This window comes from Uloborus diversus, chromosome 7, assembly GCF_026930045.1.
Source record: "Uloborus diversus isolate 005 chromosome 7, Udiv.v.3.1, whole genome shotgun sequence".
Lineage (NCBI taxonomy): Eukaryota > Metazoa > Arthropoda > Arachnida > Araneae > Uloboridae > Uloborus > Uloborus diversus.
In genome coordinates, this window is record NC_072737.1 from 124,118,805 (window position 1) to 124,142,283 (window position 23,479).

The 23,479-nt window shown below is 33.5% G+C and overlaps 1 protein-coding gene across 1 annotated transcript in view; it reads right to left on the reverse strand.

Annotated features, from left to right (window-relative positions):
* The window catches only part of LOC129226172 (polyamine-transporting ATPase 13A3-like), a 124,093-nt gene that overhangs the window by 27,731 nt on the left and 72,883 nt on the right, over positions 1–23,479 (reverse strand). Inside the window, exons 21-24 of the mRNA XM_054860773.1 lie at positions 21,285–21,490; positions 2,611–2,709; positions 2,441–2,520; positions 442–484 (exon numbers count right to left, since the gene is read on the reverse strand). Of these exons, the coding sequence (XP_054716748.1) occupies positions 442–484; positions 2,441–2,520; positions 2,611–2,709; positions 21,285–21,490 (428 nt within the window). The remainder of the gene's footprint in view (positions 1–441; positions 485–2,440; positions 2,521–2,610; positions 2,710–21,284; positions 21,491–23,479) is intronic.

The following is a 23,479-nucleotide window of genomic DNA, read 5'->3' on the forward strand; positions in this document are numbered from 1 at the left end:
GAGAAGTAAACAGTAACTTGGGCATTTTCAAAAAATGAGAGCATATCCAAAACAAATTAAGATTCCAAAGTTTTTCTTATTTACACCAGGGGTGATAGTGGACTCAAGTAAAATTTTCCTGAAAAAAAAAGACTAAAATTTTAGGAAGCTTGAGCCCTTGTTCTTTCTTTCTTTCTTTTTTTTTTTTTTTCAATTTCAAAAACAAAGTTTTTAAATGTTCCTTGTATAAAGGAGAACAACAAACATCTCTCTCATAAAATACAAAAAAAAAAAAATAATAATAATAATAATAATAAAGGCATCATCTAACACAGAAAAGCAATTGCCTGACTGGAAACTTTCATTTTTGGAGATCATACTCAACAAGCATATATTTGAAAACACATAGAAATGATCTAAGCATTTATAACATTTAATTTAAAAGAATAATCAAAAACTTACTCCACAATCATTTGCACCATCTCCACACATGCCAGCAACATACCTGAGAGAGATTTTTCAAATATTTTGAATAATTTTCAAAAGCGGCAACAAAGAAAATGAATAAGTAACGAAAAATAAGTATTAATAAAGAATAATTTAGCTGATCTGTACAGACATATAGTGAAACTCTGGTAAGTCAACTAACTACCCAGGAAGGTGGACATTTATTTTCCACTGGTTGACCCAATGCTGATTTCAATGGGCCAAAACTCTCTAATTTAACACATATTTGGAGGAACCCTTACAAGTCGATCTCCACTTTCTATTTTAGGGTACTTTTTGCAACAGACATCATTACTTGCCAACCTTTGAAGAAAAAAAACAGGAGATTCTACTAGAGGTATATAGATGATTCACCAGTGACATATGTTCACAACAGAATTATTAAATTATGCTTTTAAATAACATGAATACTAAATTTAAAATGAAATGAGGATTTTTTGCAGATGTAAGCTAATTGCTGGCAGCAAGAAAAATACACTGCAAAAGAAAAGCCAAATGATAAGGAGAATTTGCTTAAAGTATGATACATTCCCAGTCTCTACCAAAAAAGTAGTTACAAAAATTTAATTACTAAAATCTGAAAAAAAGTCAATACATGAAAATAAAATATAAAATAAGTAGGTATAGAGTAGCACATGTTAAAACAACTTCAAACTTTCAAATTAATTGAAATATTTTCAAGATGCAAAAGGATTGAAATCTGCTGCAATTTTTGGCAAAGCACGTGCTTCGTTTAACATGCAATGTGGATAGCATACCTGCCAACATCTACTGGGAAAAAAATCCAGTAGATCATTAAAAAATACAGTAGATGTTTACGACGGTTTTTTTGTTCTTAGGTAGGATACAAAAGAATTTTTTATTTTCCTTCTTAGTACAACCAAATGCTCATTACAGCTTATACACAATTAAGAGAAATGATCAAAATCCAGGAATCTCCAGGAAAAACCAGTAGAGTTGGCAGGTATGGGAAAGTTTCTAAAAATAAATTTTTACTAAATGAGTTACTAATTGAAAAAATTCTTGTTTCCTGACATTGGTAGATGACTAGAAAGAGGTGCCATCTATTGAGACGAAAGTGAAACTTTTTGATGATTGACTGAAAAATTGCAAAAATGGGAGAAGATCGTAAAAACCAGGAGAAAATCATAAAAAAAAACGGGAAATCGGGAGATGGAAGCAAAAAACGGGAGTCTCCCGTTAAAAACAGTAAAGTTGGCAAGTATGTTTCATACTGACCATTTCTGAGAATTTTACACTGGGGTTTCTTGGTCAGTCAATCCTTTAATGAAAAGAACTCTTATAGAGAATTTCCTCTTGTATCCAGGGGAGAGCCTCACCACATTATGTGTTGCTAGTGCAATCCTAAGAAATCTGGGCAAGTCACTACTGTGATACGAACAGGGGACCCTCGGGTGTGATGTGATGCAATCCTAGGAAGGGTTTGGAGAAATGTACCCAGGGGAGTCCCTGAGAGAAAGAAGGCACCAGAAGAAATATTTGTCAAACCCCTGTGAGCAGGACTTCTAATCTTTAATAAATCTGACTGACCAGGAGCTCTCATCTCTTTTGAAAAACTACGAACTCATTCCTCAAGAGGTATTGAAATAATACTATTGATTTTTTTTTATTCACTTATCAAAAACAAGAAAAATAATTTACTGGAATTTATTTTTACAATGTAAATGGTAAACACTAGTAAAGTAAGTGATATAGAAAACCCTTTAGGAGTTGAAATTATGAAAACTTGGCAGGTTGACACTCATTCAAGTTCCCTTGAGATGTCGAGTCATAGATGTTCCACTATATTAAATAACATGTTCAATTATTTTAGCTCATTTGGATATTAATACATCCAAATGTCAGTTGAAGACATTTATAATTAAAAATCATTTTTTTAATGAAAGTATGAATACAGTAAGGAGAACAAGAATTATATGAACACAAATAGTACCCAATTTCTTGAAGTGATTCTACAAGCTGAGTTTTTTGATCAGGTGCCATTCTTGCAAACACTGTTCCACGAACAATAATCTGAATAATGCAAAATAATAATAATAATATCAACATTTAAAGCAACCTAATATTTAACACTTTTACATGTATGCAAAAAAAAAGTAGTACCTTCGGCAGCATTTCTGGAAAGTATGTACGAATAACAGCAAACGCTTTGCCATCCATTACAAAATGATAATATGGACTTGTTTCAACAATGTGACTAATCTAGAAGAAAAATATATAGTTTCATCAACTAATTCAATACATATATATATATATATATATATATATATATATACAGTCGACGCTCATTATAACGACCACACATTATAAAGACCGTCCCATTATAACGACCAGTGGTAAAAGTCCCAACTTTGTTCCTATGAACTCTATGTTAATTTGCTTTCATTATAACGACCTTTTTGTATCGTCTAATCCCAGGGTTCATACCCTTTAGGCAGAAAAAAATTCAAGCACTTTTCAAGTACTTTTCAAGGTAAAAAATTTTGTTTTCAGGGCAATATCATAAATTTGTACTAAAAATATTGTATGCAGATTTCATTTACTACAAACACATAGAAATAAGGCAATAATACAAAAAAGTATAGGGAAACAAAATTGCTTTTTCTACAACGAGAGACGCTTTGATGAAAGATCTACTGCGTTGAAAGTTTTTCTGAAAATGTTTGAAAAGTTTGGTCATAAAGAGAAGCAGATACCAAGAGGTTTAATTTTGAGGTTTTTCAAAGGTTGCAGCAGTCAGAGGTTTGTATATTTTCTAGAATCAGCAAATTAATACTTTTAAAAAAAACCTTTCATAAGTGCTTTTAACTTTTATGGGAAGAAACTAAAATACCCAAGTTCAATGGCATTGCCAGAGAGGAGTTTTTGAAGTCACTCCCCCCCCCCCCCCCCCCCGGTTTCAACATTTATTTCCAATAGCTATAAAGTGGTTTATTACAATATGAGGGCGGTTAGGACAAAAACACTAACGAGAAAGTTATTTCAGTTTGCACTATTAAGTTCTAAAAATATTAGGTTTGCAAATCATTTATAAGTATACAAATCAATTATTCGTATGTATTTATTAGCTGTTCAGCCAATAAGGCATTTCAACTGTCCTCGAGTAAATTTAAAAATTAGGAAGTAAGATAAGTTGATGAAAGTCCACAGTCCAGTCTCTACACTTCAAACTATATAAAAGCAGCTTAAGCAGTGATAAATACTCTGAATGTAAACTTGAGCCTATTCAGCTTTCATTGATAAACTTGCAATAGACAATAAATGTGCAAGTTCAGATTTATAGAGCCATATTTCGAAATTGCAAAGATTCACAAGAAGTTGACATATATTATGACAAAAGTAGTTTTATTTTGGGAAAAAAAAGGATTATTGTTGAAATTAGAATTTAAATTTAGAAAGGCAATAATATTCAGGTGTAATTGTAATTTGTGAGTTCATAAAAAATTACCTGAAAGTTTCAAAGAGCAAAATGGGGCAAGGGGGGGGGGGGAATAATTTTTAAAACTAAGACCCTGTTACTTGAATATACATATGTACAACAATAACTTTTGCTATGCATACAATTCATAAAATAGTTTATTAAGTCAAAATATTCTGCATAGAAATACCATGCCCAGTGCCTGTTGATAACCAGCAGCAGGCACTGGGCCTAGCTAGGCTGGTACTGGTCAATTTATTAGATCCAAATGAAGATGAATTACCCTCCTTAAGCTATCTACCCCTTTGCTGATTAAAGCCTCTTTTAGTATGCTCCAAGTACCCACAACCTTAATAAAGTAGTAATTTTGAACATTTGAGGAAAAGGGGAAAATTGGAGATATAGGGAGGTAAAAGCATAAAAACGAGCACTACTGGATTTCATGTGAATAATCATAACACAACCACCCCTGTTATACACCTTATTTATTTTAGCAGACATGATGTACTTATAAATAAAATTATATAAATCAACTTCATATTTAAAATACAAACTTTAAGTTAATTTGTTAGGTGCTCAACTGCTGAAATTTAATTTTTTTTTTAAAAATCTGTTATGACCAAAAATTAGGTAAAGATAATCATTCAAAATTGCAAAAATAAATAAGCAAATAATTAAACAAGACCAAGGTAATAAATTCTTTAACTCTTTAGTTATTAAAATAAAAAATAAAATAAGCTAATCTGATGTAGCAGTGTCAAAATAACTACTAATTGCCAAAAACATACAAATATTTACAAAATGCAAAGGGATTGAAATCTCAAACAAGGGAAGCAAATTTTCGCGAATTAAGTTTAATGTTGTCATGTTTCCCATAAAATAAACTTATATTTTACTGAAATTAAACATAAAATATGCTAATCTACGGTAGCAAATATGAAAATAACATCCGATTAGTGAATATATTTAAATATTTGCAAGATGCAAAAAGATTGAAATTTCAAACACGAGAAGCAATTTTTCGCAGTCTGAGCTCGTTCGAAGTGGCATGTTTTCCATGAAATAAATTTATTTGTTTTTTATTAAAATTAAACAAAAAATATACTAATCTAAGATAGCATATGCGAAACTAACATTTGATTAGCCAAAATATTTAAATATTTGCAGGATGCAAAAAGATTGAAATTTCAAACACAAGAGCAATTTTCCGCGAAACGCGAGTAAGTTCAATGTTGTCATGGTTTCCAAATTAATTTCTTTGTTAATTAATGAAATTAAACAAAAGATAAACTAATCTAAGGTACCATATGTCAAAATATCTTTCGGTTGTAAAAAACATCAAAATATTTACAAGATGCAAAAGGATTGAAATCCCAAACACGGAAGCAATTTTTCGCGATGTTGCATACTGAACACATGTTCAGAAAATTGCATTGGTGAAATACTTTTTTAAAACTTCTAAGCACAATTCGTTGATTTTTGAGAGAATTTAAGCACTAAGAAACTTTTTCAAGGTTTTAAAACTTTTTCAAGGTTTTCAAGCACTTGAAAATGAACTTTTTTTTTTCAAGCACTTTTCAAGGTTTTTCAAGGGCGTACGAACCCTGAATCCAATACAGCGACCGAATTCAGCGGACGCTATTTCTGGTGTTCTTTCCAATAAACAAATTTGTAGCTTGAAATGACTTTGATTATTGTTTACGGACATCTGCCTGAAGTTTTCAATGTCAAATCGAACTTTGAGAGGGGTGGAGGGATTACCATTCACCACTGCTAGCACAAAAAAAATAATGGGAGGAAAAATCGAGAAATTTCCAGATTCCTAAGAAAAGGGAGTTGACAGATGTGTTGGTAGTATGGTGTTTGAATCTAGTGGTTTTTAAAATTTGGGGTTCTCAAGGGACTTTTAAATGCTTCTTTGAAAAGCAAGAAAAACACAATTCATCACCTATATCAGAAACAGAAAATAATGTTTCGCAAAAATCACTTCTGTCAAAAAGGCGAACATCTGTCCGGTTTTATCTTCAGAAAATGTTGTGGTAGTAGTAGCAGATTTGCAAGTGTGTAACATTTTCCTCCCTATATTTTCTACTTTAAAATTTGTTTAATATTCTGTCATAATATTTTGCACACGATTTTTCTAAAAAAATTCCTATGATAAAAATAATTTGGGCATTTAACTGGAATGTTTGAAAAAGTACCATTTTTTTCGGAACAGCGGGGCATGCATGATGACCGTGTATATATTTTTTAATTATACCTCTTATAACGACCACTCGTTATAAAGACCTTTTTCTCTGGGACGGAGATGGTCGTTATATCGAGCGTCGACTGTATATATATATATATATATATATATATATATATATATATATATATATATATATATATATACAAGCAATTCAACAGTAAATATGATTTTTCTTTTTACAAAGGTATTAAATTTTTTAAAAACTAAGTTCTCATAAAATTCAATATTTTTAAAAGAAAATGTTAGACTACTGTTTGACCACGGATTGCATGTAATTTGGCACATGGGTGCCGAATATGTTCGATCCGGCGATCTAGGATTGGGGAAAATTTGAACATCTGGGGAATTTTGCAAATTCGATTTTTTTTTTTAATTTTCCAAATTTTTCGCAAGTGTCTTTCAAATGCATTTTCTTTTGCATCACCACTTTTTATATTTTTATCAACTATTTGTTGGATAATAATTTACTTTTAATAATAAATATTAGACAGAAGATTTTAATTAAAACTTACATATGTAATTACTTTACTTTTTAGATACCTAGTTCTACAAGTTACCAGTTCATTCTAATTGTTTTAAAGATGCAATTGTTTTTCTCTTTAATTATTTTTTTCAAAATTATCTATACCTATAGTAATGAATAAGTTTTTATCTGAAACATAAAGTATATTGCAAAATTTTGGGGACATTTTTCATATAGATTAGGGGAAATGTTGGCAGTAAAAACATTTTCTGCACCTTTGATTTGGCAATCAGCCAAGTAAGACGATTCCATCTGAACAAATCCAGCAAAAGAAGGGAAAAACATCAATGGGATTTTGATGCATGCGTTTTATAATGTCACCTAGTGTGTAATTAATTCTTAAAGTTGAAAAAGAGTGGAAACAAAGTTCCTATGGAAACAAAAAAAAAAAAAAAGTTTTCATTTTTGTCAGAAAATGTAAAATCAAAATGGTAAGCTCAAAATTATGTTGTAAAAAATATATCAATATTTTTTTTAAGTAAGAATATAAGAACGAATATAGTTTAGGTCTAAAAAATAATTGCTGTGAACGAATTGTCATTTGTAAAAAAATGCATCTATTTGTTAGGCATAAATGCCTGTTAATAACAACAGTAAATAATCCTATCTCATCACCTCACAACACCAATAGTAAAAGAATGTTTTTCCTTACTTATAATGTATTACCAATCATTCTGCATGACTGGGGTAAAAGAATCTTATCAGCACTCATTCACATTGGTCGAATCGACCGAATGTTTGTTTCACTTTCGTTCACCCTTGGCGGGAACTCCGTTGTGGATGACGTCATAGATGCTTCTAGAAGAAATCTGAAGGCACGTGTGCTTAACGATAGCAGTGATGTGTCCGTTCACGTGACTCGGATATGCTAATGACCCGGGGGGATATTTAAACTGTTCGCGGCTTTAGTTCGCTCTCTCTTTGATCATCTCTCGTCGATGTAGGCGGTCGCTTGATCGGTATGTCGAACTTGCTTGTTCGTGCCGTTCGCCTTTATTAGAAATGATGAGCTATACTTAGCTTATTTTCCAATGGGTCTACTTCATCATAGTCAATAGTCATGCAGTTTGCGTTGCACTGTTAGTTATCTCATGCAGAAGTAGCATGTAAAGAGATTATGTTGTTAGTATTTATTTTTATCATTTACAGCGTGTTTTTATCTATTTACATTATCGTTTAAATAAACTTCATGAAAGTTAGAAATAGTTTGTCAAGTTCTTATTTCCGAACTCACTCTGCTAGTATCAAAGAAACATTGGGGAGATATTATTAGATTAGAAATTCTCCCCAACACGGGTTATGGGCCCAGTCCCTTTCCTGCGCAGACCTAGTGAAAATATTTTTTGGATAAGACTAGGAAATGATAAAGAGTGTACATGCATCTGTAAAAAGGCGGGGTTGTACTGCTGCCAAAAGTACATGTACCGTTGGATGGTGTACATTTCGATATTTTTCAGAAATTTTGAAATTTTTTTTTTTGGAAGCTGCAAATTCGATGACCCATCTGAAGATGAAGTTATTGGAATGTTGAGATGGGGGGGCGACCAAGATAGATGCGACTTAAAAGATTTTACCAAAATTCAAGAATACTAAAGTTTGAAAAAAAAGAAAATGGCAAATTTCGCGATTCAGATTGAAAAGCTGAACAACAAGAATTACCTCGAATGGTCGACGAATATGAAGTTCCTTCTCATGGAACGGAATGTATGGGACATTACTAACGGAAAAGAGAAAGAACCAGTCATTAATGAGAAGACGAATGTAACAGAAAAAGATGTGAAAGAATTTATTGTGAGGAAGCGAACTGCAGTCTCTCTAATCTTCTTGAATATTGAACAAAATCTAAGAAAAATAGTTGAAACTATAGAAGATCCATGCGAATCTTGGAAGAAACTAAAATTACATTTTTTTCCGGAGAATAGATGTATAAGTATGCAACTCTTCATTGAGCTGAATCAATGCAAGAAAGAGAATGGAGAAAAGCTAAATTTATTCGCGGCACGTCTGCAGAGAATTTTCGACAAAATCAAAGTTGCTTATCCGAATTTCCCGGAGGACTGTATTTCTTTTAAATTACTGCAAAGTTTACCGGAAACGTATGATCATCTAATTCAACAGATTTTGATGAGGAAAGATGAAGATTTTACATTCGAGAAAATCCTGGTTGATCTAATTATTGAAGAAAACCGTCAAGAAATGAAAGAAGAGAAGACAAATGAGATGCAGGTTTTCCAAGTTAAATCTAAAATTCGATGTTACAAGTGTCATGAAGATGGGCATATAAGAAGCAGATGCCCTTATGTCAAAAATGAAGACCGTCAAAGATTGACTTCACAAGAAAGAAATAAAAGGGGAAACCAGCACCAATCCCGGAAAGAATGGAGGGATGAAGGTACGAGCCCAAGGAGTAGAAATCGCCGATGGAGTTCTAGAAGGAAGTTCCAGGAGCGTCGCCGATCACCTTCAAATAATAGATGTGAGTATCCTTTGTATTTCTTGTCAGAGGCAAATCTTAGTCAGACCCAAGATAAAGGGAATACATTTATTTTTGACACTGCCGCATCAAATCACTGTTGCTCAAATAAGAACTGGTTTAGGACATTTGAACCACTAAATGATGTAAACATGGCTGTTGCCGTGAAAAAGCAAACTTCCCCGATTGAGGGAAAAGGGGAAATCAAAGTTAAGTTCGATAAAAGAACTGTAATTCTCAAAGATGTAATGTATTCTCCCCGTTTGAGACGAAATATTTTGTCTGGCACCAAGTTTGACCAGGGTGGTGCAAAATTTAAAGGTGGGAGAGGTTTCGTGGAGGTATCCGACAAACAGGGATTAATTTTTAAAGCTGAACTCAATAATGGAGTTTATAATGTTAATTGTAAAAAGTTTAAAAATTCTCCTAGTTCTAGTCATGTAAATAAAGAACCTTCTGTAGAATGCTGTCAAAGTGACATTGAAACTTGGCATAAACGCTGTGGACACGTCAACACTGAAAGTATTCGTAAAACTAGTAATCTTTCAGCTGTTCGTGGCCTACCTAAGTTTAAACACGTTAAATTAAACTGTGATGTTTGTAAATTAGGAAAATTTAAGCGTGTTAGTTTCAAGTCAATTGATAGAGTAAGAAGTACCCAGCCATTGCAACTATTGCATATGGATGTTTGGGGAAAATGTGAAGTAGAGGGTAGAAACGGAGAAAATTATTTTCTTTCTATTATTGATGACTATTCTAAAAGGTGTTCATTGTATCCTATTAAGTCAAAAAGTCAGGTTCCGGGAATTGTAAAACAACATATTCTGAGAGCCGAAAGATTTATCGGCAAGAAGGTTGTCAGTATCAGATCTGATAACGGGACGGAATTTGTAAATCAGGAACTAGACGGGTTTTGTCAGAATATGGGTATACATCATGAACTCACAAATGTGTACACACCAGAGCAAAATGGATTAATTGAAAATTTTAACCGGACAGTAACAAATAGTGCACGCGTTTTGTTAAAAGAAAGTGGTTTGCCAAACAGTTTTTGGCCTGACGCGATGTTATATTTTGTATACACATGGAATAGAATTTGTCATTCAAGTCAAGAAAAGACTCCTTTTGAACTTTACGGGGGAAGAAAACCGTCTGTAAGACATTTAAAAGCATTCGGAACTACTTGTTTTGCCGGTATCCCACGACAATTAAGAAAGAAACTAGACCTAAAAGCCGAAAAAAGGCGTTTTAATCGGATACGCGTTCAATCGTAAAGGATTTCGCGTTTATCTTCCAGACAAAGATAAAGTCATTGAAACAATCAACGTATCTTTCAAAGAGAATTCCTTTTTCAAGGACGAATTTACTTCCGAGCAGGAATCGCGCGGAAAAGAAAATACCCTTTTCTGGCCTCTTTCGCCTCAGGCAGAAGATAAGAATTTTTCGGAAGAAAGCGAAGATTCGAATCGCTTCAGAGAATTAGATGTTGAAAGTAGCTCTGAAGGGGGGGCGGAAAGTTTAGACAGTGAGGGGGATGATTCTAGTCGCAAACCAATGCGGGAAGCTAGGTGGATTCGGAAATTTGTCCCTAGACCTGATGGTTCAAGAAACGACGTATATTATTTTGAAAAGGGGAATAGCAAAAGATTAAGATCGTTGAATGATGTTCAAAAATATTGTCTTCGTGAAAACATAGCGTATGATCCGGAATTATTTAATTTTAAAGGCAATGATGATTTTCAGGGTGAAGTTTCAAATCAATCTAAAATTTTAACTCATGTTTCCTGACTAGACACAGAAATTAAAATCCCTAGAACATATAAACAGTCATTAAAATCTAATGAAAGGGGGGAATGGCAAAAATCAATGGAAATTGAAATAGGCACTATGCGTAAAAGAAATGTTTGGAATTTAGTCAAATTACCGGAAAATGTTAATCCTATCGGATGTAGATGGGTTTATAATTTAAAGAAAGGGGAAAATGGTGAAGTTTATAAAAGTAGACTAGTCGCTCAGGGGACTAATCAAGTGAGGGGACTAGATTTTGATCTAACCTTTTGCCCAGTAGTCTGCTTTAGTACCATTCGCTTTTTCTTTTCTTTGTTGGTATCAAGAGAAAATTGGCTACATATCCAATGTGACGTTAAAAGTGCGTACCTATATGCTCCTATTGATGAAATAATATATATGAAGCAACCCCCAGGTTTTATTGAGAAGGGAAAAGAAAATTATGTGTGCAAATTGAATAAAGCTATATACGGCTTGCACCAAAGCGGTCGTCTGTGGTTTTATGAAATTGAAAATATATTGCTTAAAATTGGTTTTCATAAATTTTTATCATGTAATTGTGTTTATTATACTGATAATGTGATTTTACTCTTATATGTGGATGACATTGTGTTATTCAGTGAGAAGGACAGGAATATTAAAGATGCTTTGAATTTACTTCAAAAACATGTTGAAATTAAAATTTTAGGTAAAACTAAAAAGCTACTAGGTGTAGAATTTGAAAATGAAGGAAATGGCTTAAATTTACATCAAACTGAATACATTCATGTAGTTTATGAAAGATTTAGTAAATTTAAAATTCCTATTTCTTCTTTACCTATTAGTAAAGGATGTGTTTATTCAAAGTTAAATTGTCCTACTACTCAAGCTGAGATTGACGAAATGTCAAAATATCCATACAAGAGTTTATTAGGGTGTTTATCATTTATTTCTAGTAGAACACGTCCTGATATATCATATGCTGTTAACATTCTCAGCCAATTTCAAAGTAACCCAGGAATGGTACACTGGGATGGATTGTTGAAATTACTAGGATATGTTTTCCATACTAAAGATTTAAAATTAAACTTAAAATGTGAAAATGTTCAACTTATAACGTTTTCGGATGCTGATTTCGCCACAAATAAAGATGACAGAACCTCATTAGGCGGTCAACTTGTTTTACTTGATAAAGCTCCAATTGAATGGCGCACGTTCAAAGAACGAAGCGTTAGCCTTTCATCGATGGAAGCTGAATTTATTGCCATGACAGAATGTGCAAAAGAACTCATGTGGTTTGATCGTATAATTGACGAATGCATCAAAATAAAAATTGTTAAAAGTTGTAAAATTAAATCTATTTTGTATGTAGATAATCAGGCTACGTTAGATTTTGTTAAATCGCCTATCGAAAATCATCGTAGTAAACACATTGATATCAAATTGTTTTTCATTCGGGATTTAGTTCATAAAAATATTTTTTACGTGAGATATGTCAAAAGCAAAGATAACATGTCGGACATATTCACGAAACCTCTCACCCGATTAGAAATTCAAAGATTTATTGAAATTTTTTTTTGCACAAATATAATATAATTTAGAAACATTTTTAGAAATTTTTGAAAATTGTTTAATGTACTTTAAATTTTTCTTTGCATCATGTTTTGTGAAATGTTTTTGCAAGTTCTAACAATTTAATTGCCCACCTGAATGTTTCGGTGGCTTTTTCTCCCTATCAACCGGGTTGCGAACAGCTTTTTGTTACGTCTCGTTAAAAGTGAAAATGTAATTGTCTGAGTCTTCCCGGGAGTTAGGATAGAGTGAGTTTATTGTTGCATGAAGGTCTATCGCGGGTGTATTTGTTTTTCATTTTGTGAGACCCTATTTTGGAATATTGGAAACACCACTAGTTCCCGTTAGAATTTGTAATTTTCCTTCATTGAATATATTATGGTGCAAAAATGTAATTAAAAAAAAAAAAAAAATTTTTTGAATTAGTAAAAATGAAATATTAATCAGTTAAAATTATCATACAGTCTTTAAGTATAGATGGGAGCATTTTTTTTTTTGAAGATTTTTAGTGATCTTTTTGTAAATGAAATTATTTAATGAGAAATGTGTAGTTAGTAAAAGAGCTTATTTACATTTCGTTATAAACATTTCTCAATATATGCTTATACTATACTATTTTCTAGACTGTGATATTTTATATGCTGATTCGAACAGTTACTGTGGGTTTTTATTTTATATTTCAGATTAACCTACTGTCATTGTTATAAATAAAACCGGAAAAATGATTGAAAAAAATTATAAAGGACTTTGATCAAGAATTTGTTTTCGAACTTTTGGTGAAAATTCGGAGAAAACGTACTATGAGTTACGACGTACGAGAGAGTACGAAAGAAAAAAAAAGGACATTTCAAGATGATTGTTCTTTGAACTTTTGAATTTTTTTTCAGCAAAGTGTATTGATCTATATTGGAAGTTCGTAATATGGAGTCAAGTTTATATTTTAAAAATTTGTTCATTGTTTTTCTCATATAGTTATTAATATGTGGAAATTGTGTTAATGTCCAAATGAAGTCGAATTTTTTTTGAATGTTTTCATTGTGAGATGATGAGAGGGGGGGCCTTGTTAGGCATAAATGCCTGTTAATAACAACAGTAAATAATCCTATCTCATCACCTCACAACACCAATAGTAAAAGAATGTTTTTCCTTACTTATAATGTATTACCAATCATTCTGCATGACTGGGGTAAAAGAATCTTATCAGCACTCATTCACATTGGTCGAATCGACCGAATGTTTGTTTCACTTTCGTTCACCCTTGGCGGGAACTCCGTTGTGGATGACGTCATAGATGCTTCTAGAAGAAATCTGAAGGCACGTGTGCTTAACGATAGCAGTGATGTGTCCGTTCACGTGACTCGGATATGCTAATGACCCGGGGGGATATTTAAACTGTTCGCGGCTTTAGTTCGCTCTCTCTTTGATCATCTCTCGTCGATGTAGGCGGTCGCTTGATCGGTATGTCGAACTTGCTTGTTCGTGCCGTTCGCCTTTATTAGAAATGATGAGCTATACTTAGCTTATTTTCCAATGGGTCTACTTCATCATAGTCAATAGTCATGCAGTTTGCGTTGCACTGTTAGTTATCTCATGCAGAAGTAGCATGTAAAGAGATTATGTTGTTAGTATTTATTTTTATCATTTACAGCGTGTTTTTATCTATTTACATTATCGTTTAAATAAACTTCATGAAAGTTAGAAATAGTTTGTCAAGTTCTTATTTCCGAACTCACTCTGCTAGTATCAAAGAAACATTGGGGAGATATTATTAGATTAGAAATTCTCCCCAACACTATTTAATTTAGAGGCAAAAGCGCACATCTGAAATGAACAAACTACCACCCCTGCAAACTAATAGATGCATCCATTTCCGCCTATAAACCAATATTAGCCTTTCCATACAATCAATGGTCAGACAGTAGCCGGCAGAACCCTATGCTTGCTCTCACTCCCCAGTCCCCAGAGCTGCGTTAGATCAGCTCCCAATCAGTATCCCAATTGGCATTGCAACAGTAACTTGGTTGCTGAGAAAGATAGGCTTTAAACAATGATGTTTTGGCAGATTATTATACATTTTTACTTTCTTCTATATCTGTACATAGTATAAAATGAAGTCTCCAAAAAGTGTCTGTGTGTTTGAACTCGCAAAACTCGAGAACTACCCAGCCGATTTCGCTGAAATTTTCTCAATTTGTTCCTTTAAGCTCTGAGAAGGTTTGCAGGCCAGTTCGAAAAAAATTCGATGAATAGTTCCTTTTTTTATTCCAACTTAGGCCCAATTTTCACGTAAATTCCCGAGCATGGGAGTGAAATGTTACTTGCACATATTAATATTACATATCGTTGGAAAGAGTAGAATTTCCCGCGTTCTACGCAATTTGTTTCAATACTATAAATTACTTACGGCGGGAGTTATTTGCTTTTTTAGCTCGAATTAGTTTAGGCTTAGCTGAAATTTAGGCACTACTTTCTTCATTAAATCTATCAATAAAAAGTGAAGGAATTGTCCCACAGTTTTCTTTTTGACACCATTCGAAAGAGTTGCTTTTTTTACTCCAGATCTAACTCGACCGTTGGTCGAAAGTTTAACTTCCTATCTCCATTAGAAAAAAAGTTACAAGCGAGTTAAATTAAGTTCAAAAATCTGTTCCAAGTTTTTAACCATTTTATTTTGCATTTCTACGGTAACGCTTTTTGAATCCATTGTTTATTTCCATATTTCTCATTTTCAATTCTTAAACGTATTTTATTTTCTGTTTCCATGGTTACGCTTTTTAAATCCGACTTTCTCATTTTATTTTAATTTCTTAAAAGAATTTTAATATCTGTTGTCATTGTTTGGAGGGGAAATTTTGCATGATGTTTTTTTTTTTTATTTATACCTGATTGTTGAATATACGTCACTTGACACAATTTTTGCTTTCAAAGTAGACCGGGCAAAGCCAGGCAACGCAGCTAGTCTAATATATAGAAGAAAGTATTGGATTCGTGCAAATTTTCGAATTTTGAAGGATTTAAACGTTTTGATGCGTGTTGAGTCCATTTCGACTATTTTTGGAAAATGTCTGTCTGTCTGTGTGTGTGTGTCACGTCTGTGTGTGACCCGTTTTTTGTGGCCGCTCTACAGCAAAAACTACTGCATGAAATTGAACGAAATTTGGTACACATATGTGCCCCCATGTGAACTTGTGCCCATTGGTAAAAACCAATTCCTCCAAGGAGGATGGAGCAATGGGACGTTTTTTGAGTTACGCGTGATTGCTATTCCTCAAGAAGTAACTGGCGAACAAAATTTAGGCCATATGTTGCCATTAACAGGAACAGGTGCTGATTCAATTTTGGTGTCAATAACTCAAACGGGGGTTGAGCTATAGAACGTTTTTTGACGTCAATTGTGACTGCTGTATCTCAAGAAATAATGAACAGAATAAAAGAAAAATTTATCGGTAAGTAGCCCTTAGTGGGTATAAGAGCTGATTTTATTTTGATGTCAACAGCTAAAAAGGGGGTAGCGCAATTCTTGCGCATTCTTTTTTTCCATTGTGAGTGCCCTATCTCAAGAAGTAATGCTACGTTCTGGTTGAAATTTGGAATACATGTGAATCCATATGTAAACAGGCTTTGGTTCAATTTTGACGCCAATCGCTCCAAGAGGTGTTGATTTTTTTTTTTTTTTTTGGCGAATAAAAATAGTTTTATTAATGCAACAATAAGAAAGATAAATCGTAATAGATTGTCGTCTGCGTATTTCTCGTGATGTTAATTGTATAGAAATGATCGGAAATATTATCTCAATGATTTAAAATTTTTAACTGTTGCCATCTTATGTTTGTTAACAAATAAAATATTTGTAATTAATTCAAACAAGGCTTTTAAAATAACTTTAAATTTTCGCTCTTTGCTTTGCTTTTGTAATAATTCAGACATTGGGATGGTCGTCAAGTTTTTGCATGTGTAATTTTGTTTTTATTGGGAATATTGCTTCCTCCTCAAGCATGAGGAGGGATCAGAAAAAAAAAAGAAAAATACATTAAAATAAAGTTTCATGATGGCCACAACATACTAGTTGTAACTGTCAATGTAGTTTAGTTGCTTTATTCTTTATTCATTTGGAGGACTATTTTAAATTTTAATGGAACTTTAGGTAGTTTTTGGTGGCTTGCTTTAAAACTTCACATTTTAAGGGAGTATTTGGAATGGCAGGGTGCGGGGGCATGAATTTCAAACTTACCAAGACCACATTACAGCAACAGTAATATTTTAGCTTACCCAACATTAAAATCACAGAAAGAATTGGTCAAAAGCTAGTGTTTTTTTATATCATACATCTGAAATTGAAAATCATGACAAAACTCACTCACTTCAGCTGTATTTCAAAAAAAAAAAAAGTATGCCAAAAATATAGCAGCTCAAAAATAGTTGGTGCATTCTCAAAGCGTTTTGCTAAATTAATCAAAACAAAGTGTATATTTGCTTATCAAATGCTGCCAAAAACGAAGCAACTAAGTTTTATAAAAATAATGTTTAATTTTTCCATAAAACAAGTATTTTAACAAGACTAAAAATTCCATGAAAATAGGTGGGAGGGGGGAGATGTTGAATGATTGAATAGAACCTTTTAAAAGTAAAATAATTAACCAAATAAATATATTAAGACAATATTTTACTTAAATGTAAGATTAAAGCATGAAAAGCAAAAATTACATCAGTAATTTGAGCAATGAGAATTTCTTTCTTCAGCTTGGCACATGTTCCTTATTATAATAATTCCTCCTAGCACTCTCTTATTCAATTCGTGAATTATTACAATTTTGCTTTCACTGGTTCAGATTAGTAGAAAGATATTTTGGGCAAAGTTACAGTAATGTAATAGTGGTAACTTTTCAAAAATCTGGTCACCAAAGCCATTGCTAAAGGTCCATTAAAATGTGGCGGATTAAACGATGAATGGTCGGCAAGTAGAGGTGCAGCTGAAAGGGATAAGAAGCTGGGCACTTACCTCGGGGTGCCCATTTCGACTAAGTGCGATGGCGCACACCCCTCTATTGCTGCGGGGCACCCCCAGAACCATAGCTAACAAAATGAGAAGAAAGTCCTCTCTAATCAATCTGTCTAAAAGATTCAATGGTACTATCTCAGCCATGAACCCTCCCCCCCCCCCCCCTCACGGGCACTGTTGCTTAACCTGGTCATTTTTTTATCTACAGTGGTGGTAGAAAAAATGGCAGCACCCGCAAAATCCAAATATTTTTAGCATTTATACGTAATTATGAAACATTTAACGGTTCTTGCATCATATAACACAAATTAGCATTGGTACATGATGCAAGCTCTATTGCGTAAGATTGCATCATCCTTCTAACTGTATAAAAAAACCAGTTGAACATTCGACGCATTCATTTATGATCTGGACTAATGCATTGCACTATAATCGTCAGTCCAAATACGTTCAACTGACGCCACAAAGGAAGAATTCTCTCGTTGCATTGGACAAAGAAGAATTGTCGTCACATTCCATAGCAAAAAGAATAAACTGTTCGCAATCGACTACTGAATAAGCTAAAGAGCACCGGAAGCACATTAAGAAAGAGGGGCAGTGGTTGCCTACGAATATCTAGTGCAGCCCAGGACAGGTATTTGATACAACTCACAACCAAACGGCACGACCTTGAGGGTCACGGATTTGGACAAAATTCTAGATATAGGTTCATTCTCGCTAGATATGAGCTCAGGTACAGCGGTTTGACTGCATAGGTCCTAGTTTGGCTGCAACGAGAGTGCAAAGTTGCTAGTTTGGTCTCGGAAATGCAATGGCGTTTCCATTGGAATTTCAGACTTCGACACAATGTTCGTTCTCCCAACACATTTTGCCTCTTTCATTAGTACAACAAGTAGAAGGAAGAGCACCTATGTATTTATTGGCATCATTTAAGTTACTTGATAAGTCAAAACATTTTTTTTATGTGTCATGTGCAATACATCGGAGTTTTTTTTTCCTCCACTTCCTTTTTTTTGCTTATCATTGTGGAATATCTTTGACAGTAGACAATAAATATCCAGTTTAACTAAATGTTTTTATTAGAAAAACGAAAAATATTTTTTACTAGCAGACGATTAATATTCAACAAAACAATTAGTTTCATTTGCAAACGATAAATATCCTGTAACTATGGTATTTTGGCAATCACGTTTTTGAAATTAAAAGTAGTATCCAATTCAAATTTGAGAACTACTTAAAAAAATTAGTATGCAAAGTAATTAATTCAAAAATAAGTACATGCAACTGATTTGCACTGGAGTACAATTGCAGAAAAAGGAGTAAAAATTGTTAATTCTAAAGGAAACTCCATTGCATTTCTGCGTCCAAATTATCAACTTTAGACCCCCGTTGCCGCCGAACTAGGGCCTATGCAGTCAAATCGCTTTACATGTATTCATACCTAGTGGGAATTTACCTATATTTATAATTTTGTCCAAATCCGCGACCCTCAAGTTCGTGCCGTTTGGTAGTCAGTCTTCGGAAACAGACAATCACCTTTCAGACCTTAGAACAGCATGGGAAAACGAATTGAGTGCTCACACATCCACGTCTACTGTACAAAAACGACTGTGTGGTGCGGGTTTGGTGGCATGTCGACCACGAAAGAAGCCATTGTTGACCAAAAAATGAGGAAACAGCCTCTAGACTGGGCAAAAGCTCACCAAGGGTGGACTGTCGATCTATGGAAATCAGTTGTGTTTTCAGATGAGTCCAAGTTCAATCTGCATGGGTCCGACGGACAGCACACAGTTAGACGCCGCAAAGGAGAGGAATATCATCTCCAATGCATTCAACACACAGTCAAGTATCCCGTATCCCAGATGATTTGGGGATGTATTTTTGATCAAGGAGTTGGTGGGCTTCACTTTGTGCAAGGAACAGTAAACGCTCAGGTGTATATTGGCGTTTTCGAGGAGAAATTGTTTCCTACTATCCAGGATCACTTTACTTCAGTCCCAAACGCCACGTTCCAGGATGAATCTGCTCCGGCCATAGGGCAAAACTAGTAAGTAACAATTTAAAAACCTTTATCCTGCCATTAGACTTAAATTGACATGGGGTTAATAATTTTTTTTCTCTAAATTTACACGCAAGTTCAAGAAATGGAAAAATGAGCATGGGGTCAGCAGTTTGCCTTGGCCTGGAAACAGCCTCGATCTAAATCCGATCGAAAATTGTTGGAATAGAATGGGTATAGAAGGGATGAAACATAAGCCAACATCACTTGCAAAACTCCGGGAATCAATAATTCGTGTCGGGCACCATGTAAGGAATACATTCAATCACTCATCCGTTCAATGTCCCGTAGATGTCAAGCTATCATAAAAGCTAGAGGCAGACCAATAAAACATTAAGTTATATTTTATGATGATCAAACAATTCCATGTTACTTTTGTTTATTTTTGAACTGAAAGAGTGTTACAATTAAAACCTCTACTTACTTTTTTGTCATCCACTTGGCAAAGTGAATGCACTCCACATTGTACTTGTTAACAGTTTTGGCCATGTATTTCCATAAATAAAGTAAACAATTATCAGATTCCTGCTGTTAAATGTTTATTTCATAAGTTTTGCAGAATTTCATATACATTCATCGTTAATCGGTCGACCAAAACTTCTCACATATCTCATTGTTGTGAAAATGCGAAGGTGATGCAACTTTTTTTTACCAGCACTGTAGGTGCATTTGAAAGGAGCATTAGTAGAAGGTATGTGTGTCACATGTGGTCTTTTACATGGCAGTTTAAACAATAACATTATCATACCGAGGATGCAGTTTGGGACGAAAATTGATAGTAAGTGGCCAGAGGTGGATCCAGAAATTTTTTAAAGGAGGGTCAAGTTTCAGTGGCCAGCATGTTATACCTCTTTCGTAAAAAGGTATTAGAAAGGCATGGTTGCCCATCGCCCCGAGGGCAATGGCGCAGCCTCTCATATGCACGGACCCCCCAACCCCCCAAATAAGATCAAAACCCTTTCGAAATATCTAACCCCCCCCCCCCCCCGCAATTAAATTTTTCAGTGGCACAACCTATGTCATGGATCATATATTCCCTCAAATTTTCATCAAAAGTCATATTTCTTTCGGCAGACAGGCTAGTGGCATAAGCGTAAGCTTTTAATACAAGAGATTAAAGTTTAAAGCTATAAAATAGTTGGATGCATTTACATATACATTTTACAACTCACATACGCAAGATTTGAGGTGGAAGAGTGCTCTGAAAAAATGTTAATCTCATAAGAGATTATAGTTCTTATGAAAATTAACAAAAACCTCAAATGGCAATAGCTTAGTAAACAAACCCAGTAAATCCTTTGAATTATGAAGAGCTGAGAAGAAATTACAGACCTTATAAAAGAAAGAGAAGACCTTACAGAACAAAGCAAAAAAATGAATGTTTACATTGATTCCTTGTACTATTTTTTCGAATCTAAAAATTTGAAGTTAGATAAGAGTCAAACTCTTGTCACAGGGGGTCAGCTGACCCTTTGACCCTCCCCTTTAGGTGGCAGACGAGATTAGAAGGTGTGGCAGTTTAGGAAATTAGTATTACATTTAAAAATGGAACGAATTTTTCAGTCTATTTTGACAAACTACAACGTCGGCGATTTGTTGGGAGGCTGTTTAACGAAGTTCGACAGTATAATTTAGAGAAGCAACACATAATTAATATTAACTCATGACTTATTGAAGATCTTTTTAAACGGTAAAAATTGAATAAGCTTACTTACTATAGGGCTATTGTCTCCACATGCTGATAATGCAGAAGATATAATTGAACTTGAATTCCGCATTTGTGGAGTCTCTGCATATTCAAAATACAAGTGAGCAGGCTTTCCTTGCTCTGGAGGTGAACCTTTAATGGCAATAATTCTATCCGTTTCTGGAATCATGTGGCAATCCCTGGCTACACTCATAGCAGTCATAACATTGTCACCTATGTTAAAAAAAAGGAGGGAGGGATGAAATGGAAGAAAGAATAATATATATATATATATATATATCAGGGATAGAAGTGACATTTGGAAACAAAAATATATGAAAATATAGGAACTTTCTGAAAACAATATAGGAATTTTTCAAAATAATATAGGTACGTTTTGAAAAAAAAAAAAAGGATAATTTTTATAACAAGGCTAGCAAGTATATATATATATTTTCAAAACACTATACTACTATTCAATTAAAAACATGTAATAGCATACTACCTCACATAAATGCAATACATACGCATAAATAAGTCTAAAAATACACACAAAATCAATTTTACAAAAAGAAAAATGGCGTAAAACTGTAATTTGTACTACATAACTTATTAAGGCGTTCTCCTTTAAAAATAAAAAAATTAGACGAAATTTTTCGCAGGTGTACACAAATCTTTCTTAAAATAATTGTATTACTAATCTAATTCTTGACTGTCCATAATCAATCTCTAAACATAAGTTGCTCACTGAAGATTTTTTCTAGTTTAACAAGTTCAAAATAATAATTTAAAAAAAAAACATAAATGAATGGTTTCTTTTGAAAACAGCAGCAACAGTAACAATACTTAAAATGTGTAATGAATTAAGTTTCAACAAAAAGATTCATTCTACTTTCAACTGCCTTTATTATAAAACCAGTTAATTTGAATCCAAATTAAGAACCTTCACATAATCCACTATGGAATTTTAAAACATATTTTCACAAGCAAAACACATGTTATAATGAAGTTACAGCATTTTGTGCAGTTAAATTTTTGCATTGTATTTTGTATATAACTATTCTAGGGTTCCCACTCTCATTCAAGAAAAAAATTAAAATACTTATTTACTATGTTGTAAACCTTGTGATAGCTCTTGAGCAGTGTTCCCTGCTAAGCAGTTTATGATAGCAGTTGTTTCCATCCGAGCACAATCTTACTTTCTTTGCTACCTACAAGACCGGGAATCTATTTTTAATGAAAGGTTTTGCATGATCCGGTACTGCGATGGGAAAGTTGTGCTCCAGAATGAAATTTGTGAATAAAAGTTCTGTTCTTATTATTTTATCACTTGACGATGCAGTACAAGTCGAACTTAAAGTTTTATAAGTTGTTAAAACATGCGCATTATCTTTCCATGTGCTATGCTGAAATCAAAGTCACATGTCACACACACAGGGGGTCGAACCAGGTTTTATATTTTGAGTCCCCATTTCGTGAAAAAGCAGAATATTTTTGAATTTTCTTTATTTTTGTGAAAAAGAAATTATTATGAATTTCCTTTTCTTTTCTGGAAAAAGGTTTTCAGGCATTAATTATCAGGTAAATTAAAATCACTTGACGATTTCTAAGTTCAAATTTAAACGTATATGATTTTTTTCTGAGAAAAATCTCTGATATACTTTTTGAGCATTTTTTTCTGAAAATCCTGACTTCAATACCAAATTCGATCATAGTTGAAATCCACGATTTCCCATGACTTTCAAGGACACCCAGTAAAATATATATTTCATTTAGGAGTATTTGGTCATTAAAGCAAAATAAACCATCTGAAATATTAGTGATTATTCCACCTAGGTTTAAAATAAATCAGACCTAAAAAACTTAGTGGCCACCACTGTCACCAAGTTTTAAAGTACAAAAAGTAAGAAGGGGGAGGGGGGGTCAATTTTTACTACCTTTTATTTAAAAATAAATAAATAAATAGAACCTTGCACTTGTTTACAAAAACATGCTTTTTGGAAAATTTAAGTTAAAATAGGCTTTTGAATTATTTCAAAATAAATGAGAAGTTGGCAAGAAACTGCATTTTACAGCAGTGATTCCCAACCTCTAGGGGGCGATAGGGGGGGCGACCGGTATCTGGATACCTGGTAATGGAAAATTCTTGACCTTTCAAAAACTATATTTATTAAAACAAATCGGTGCACAATTCAGAAATACCTTTCAGAATACCTATGTTGT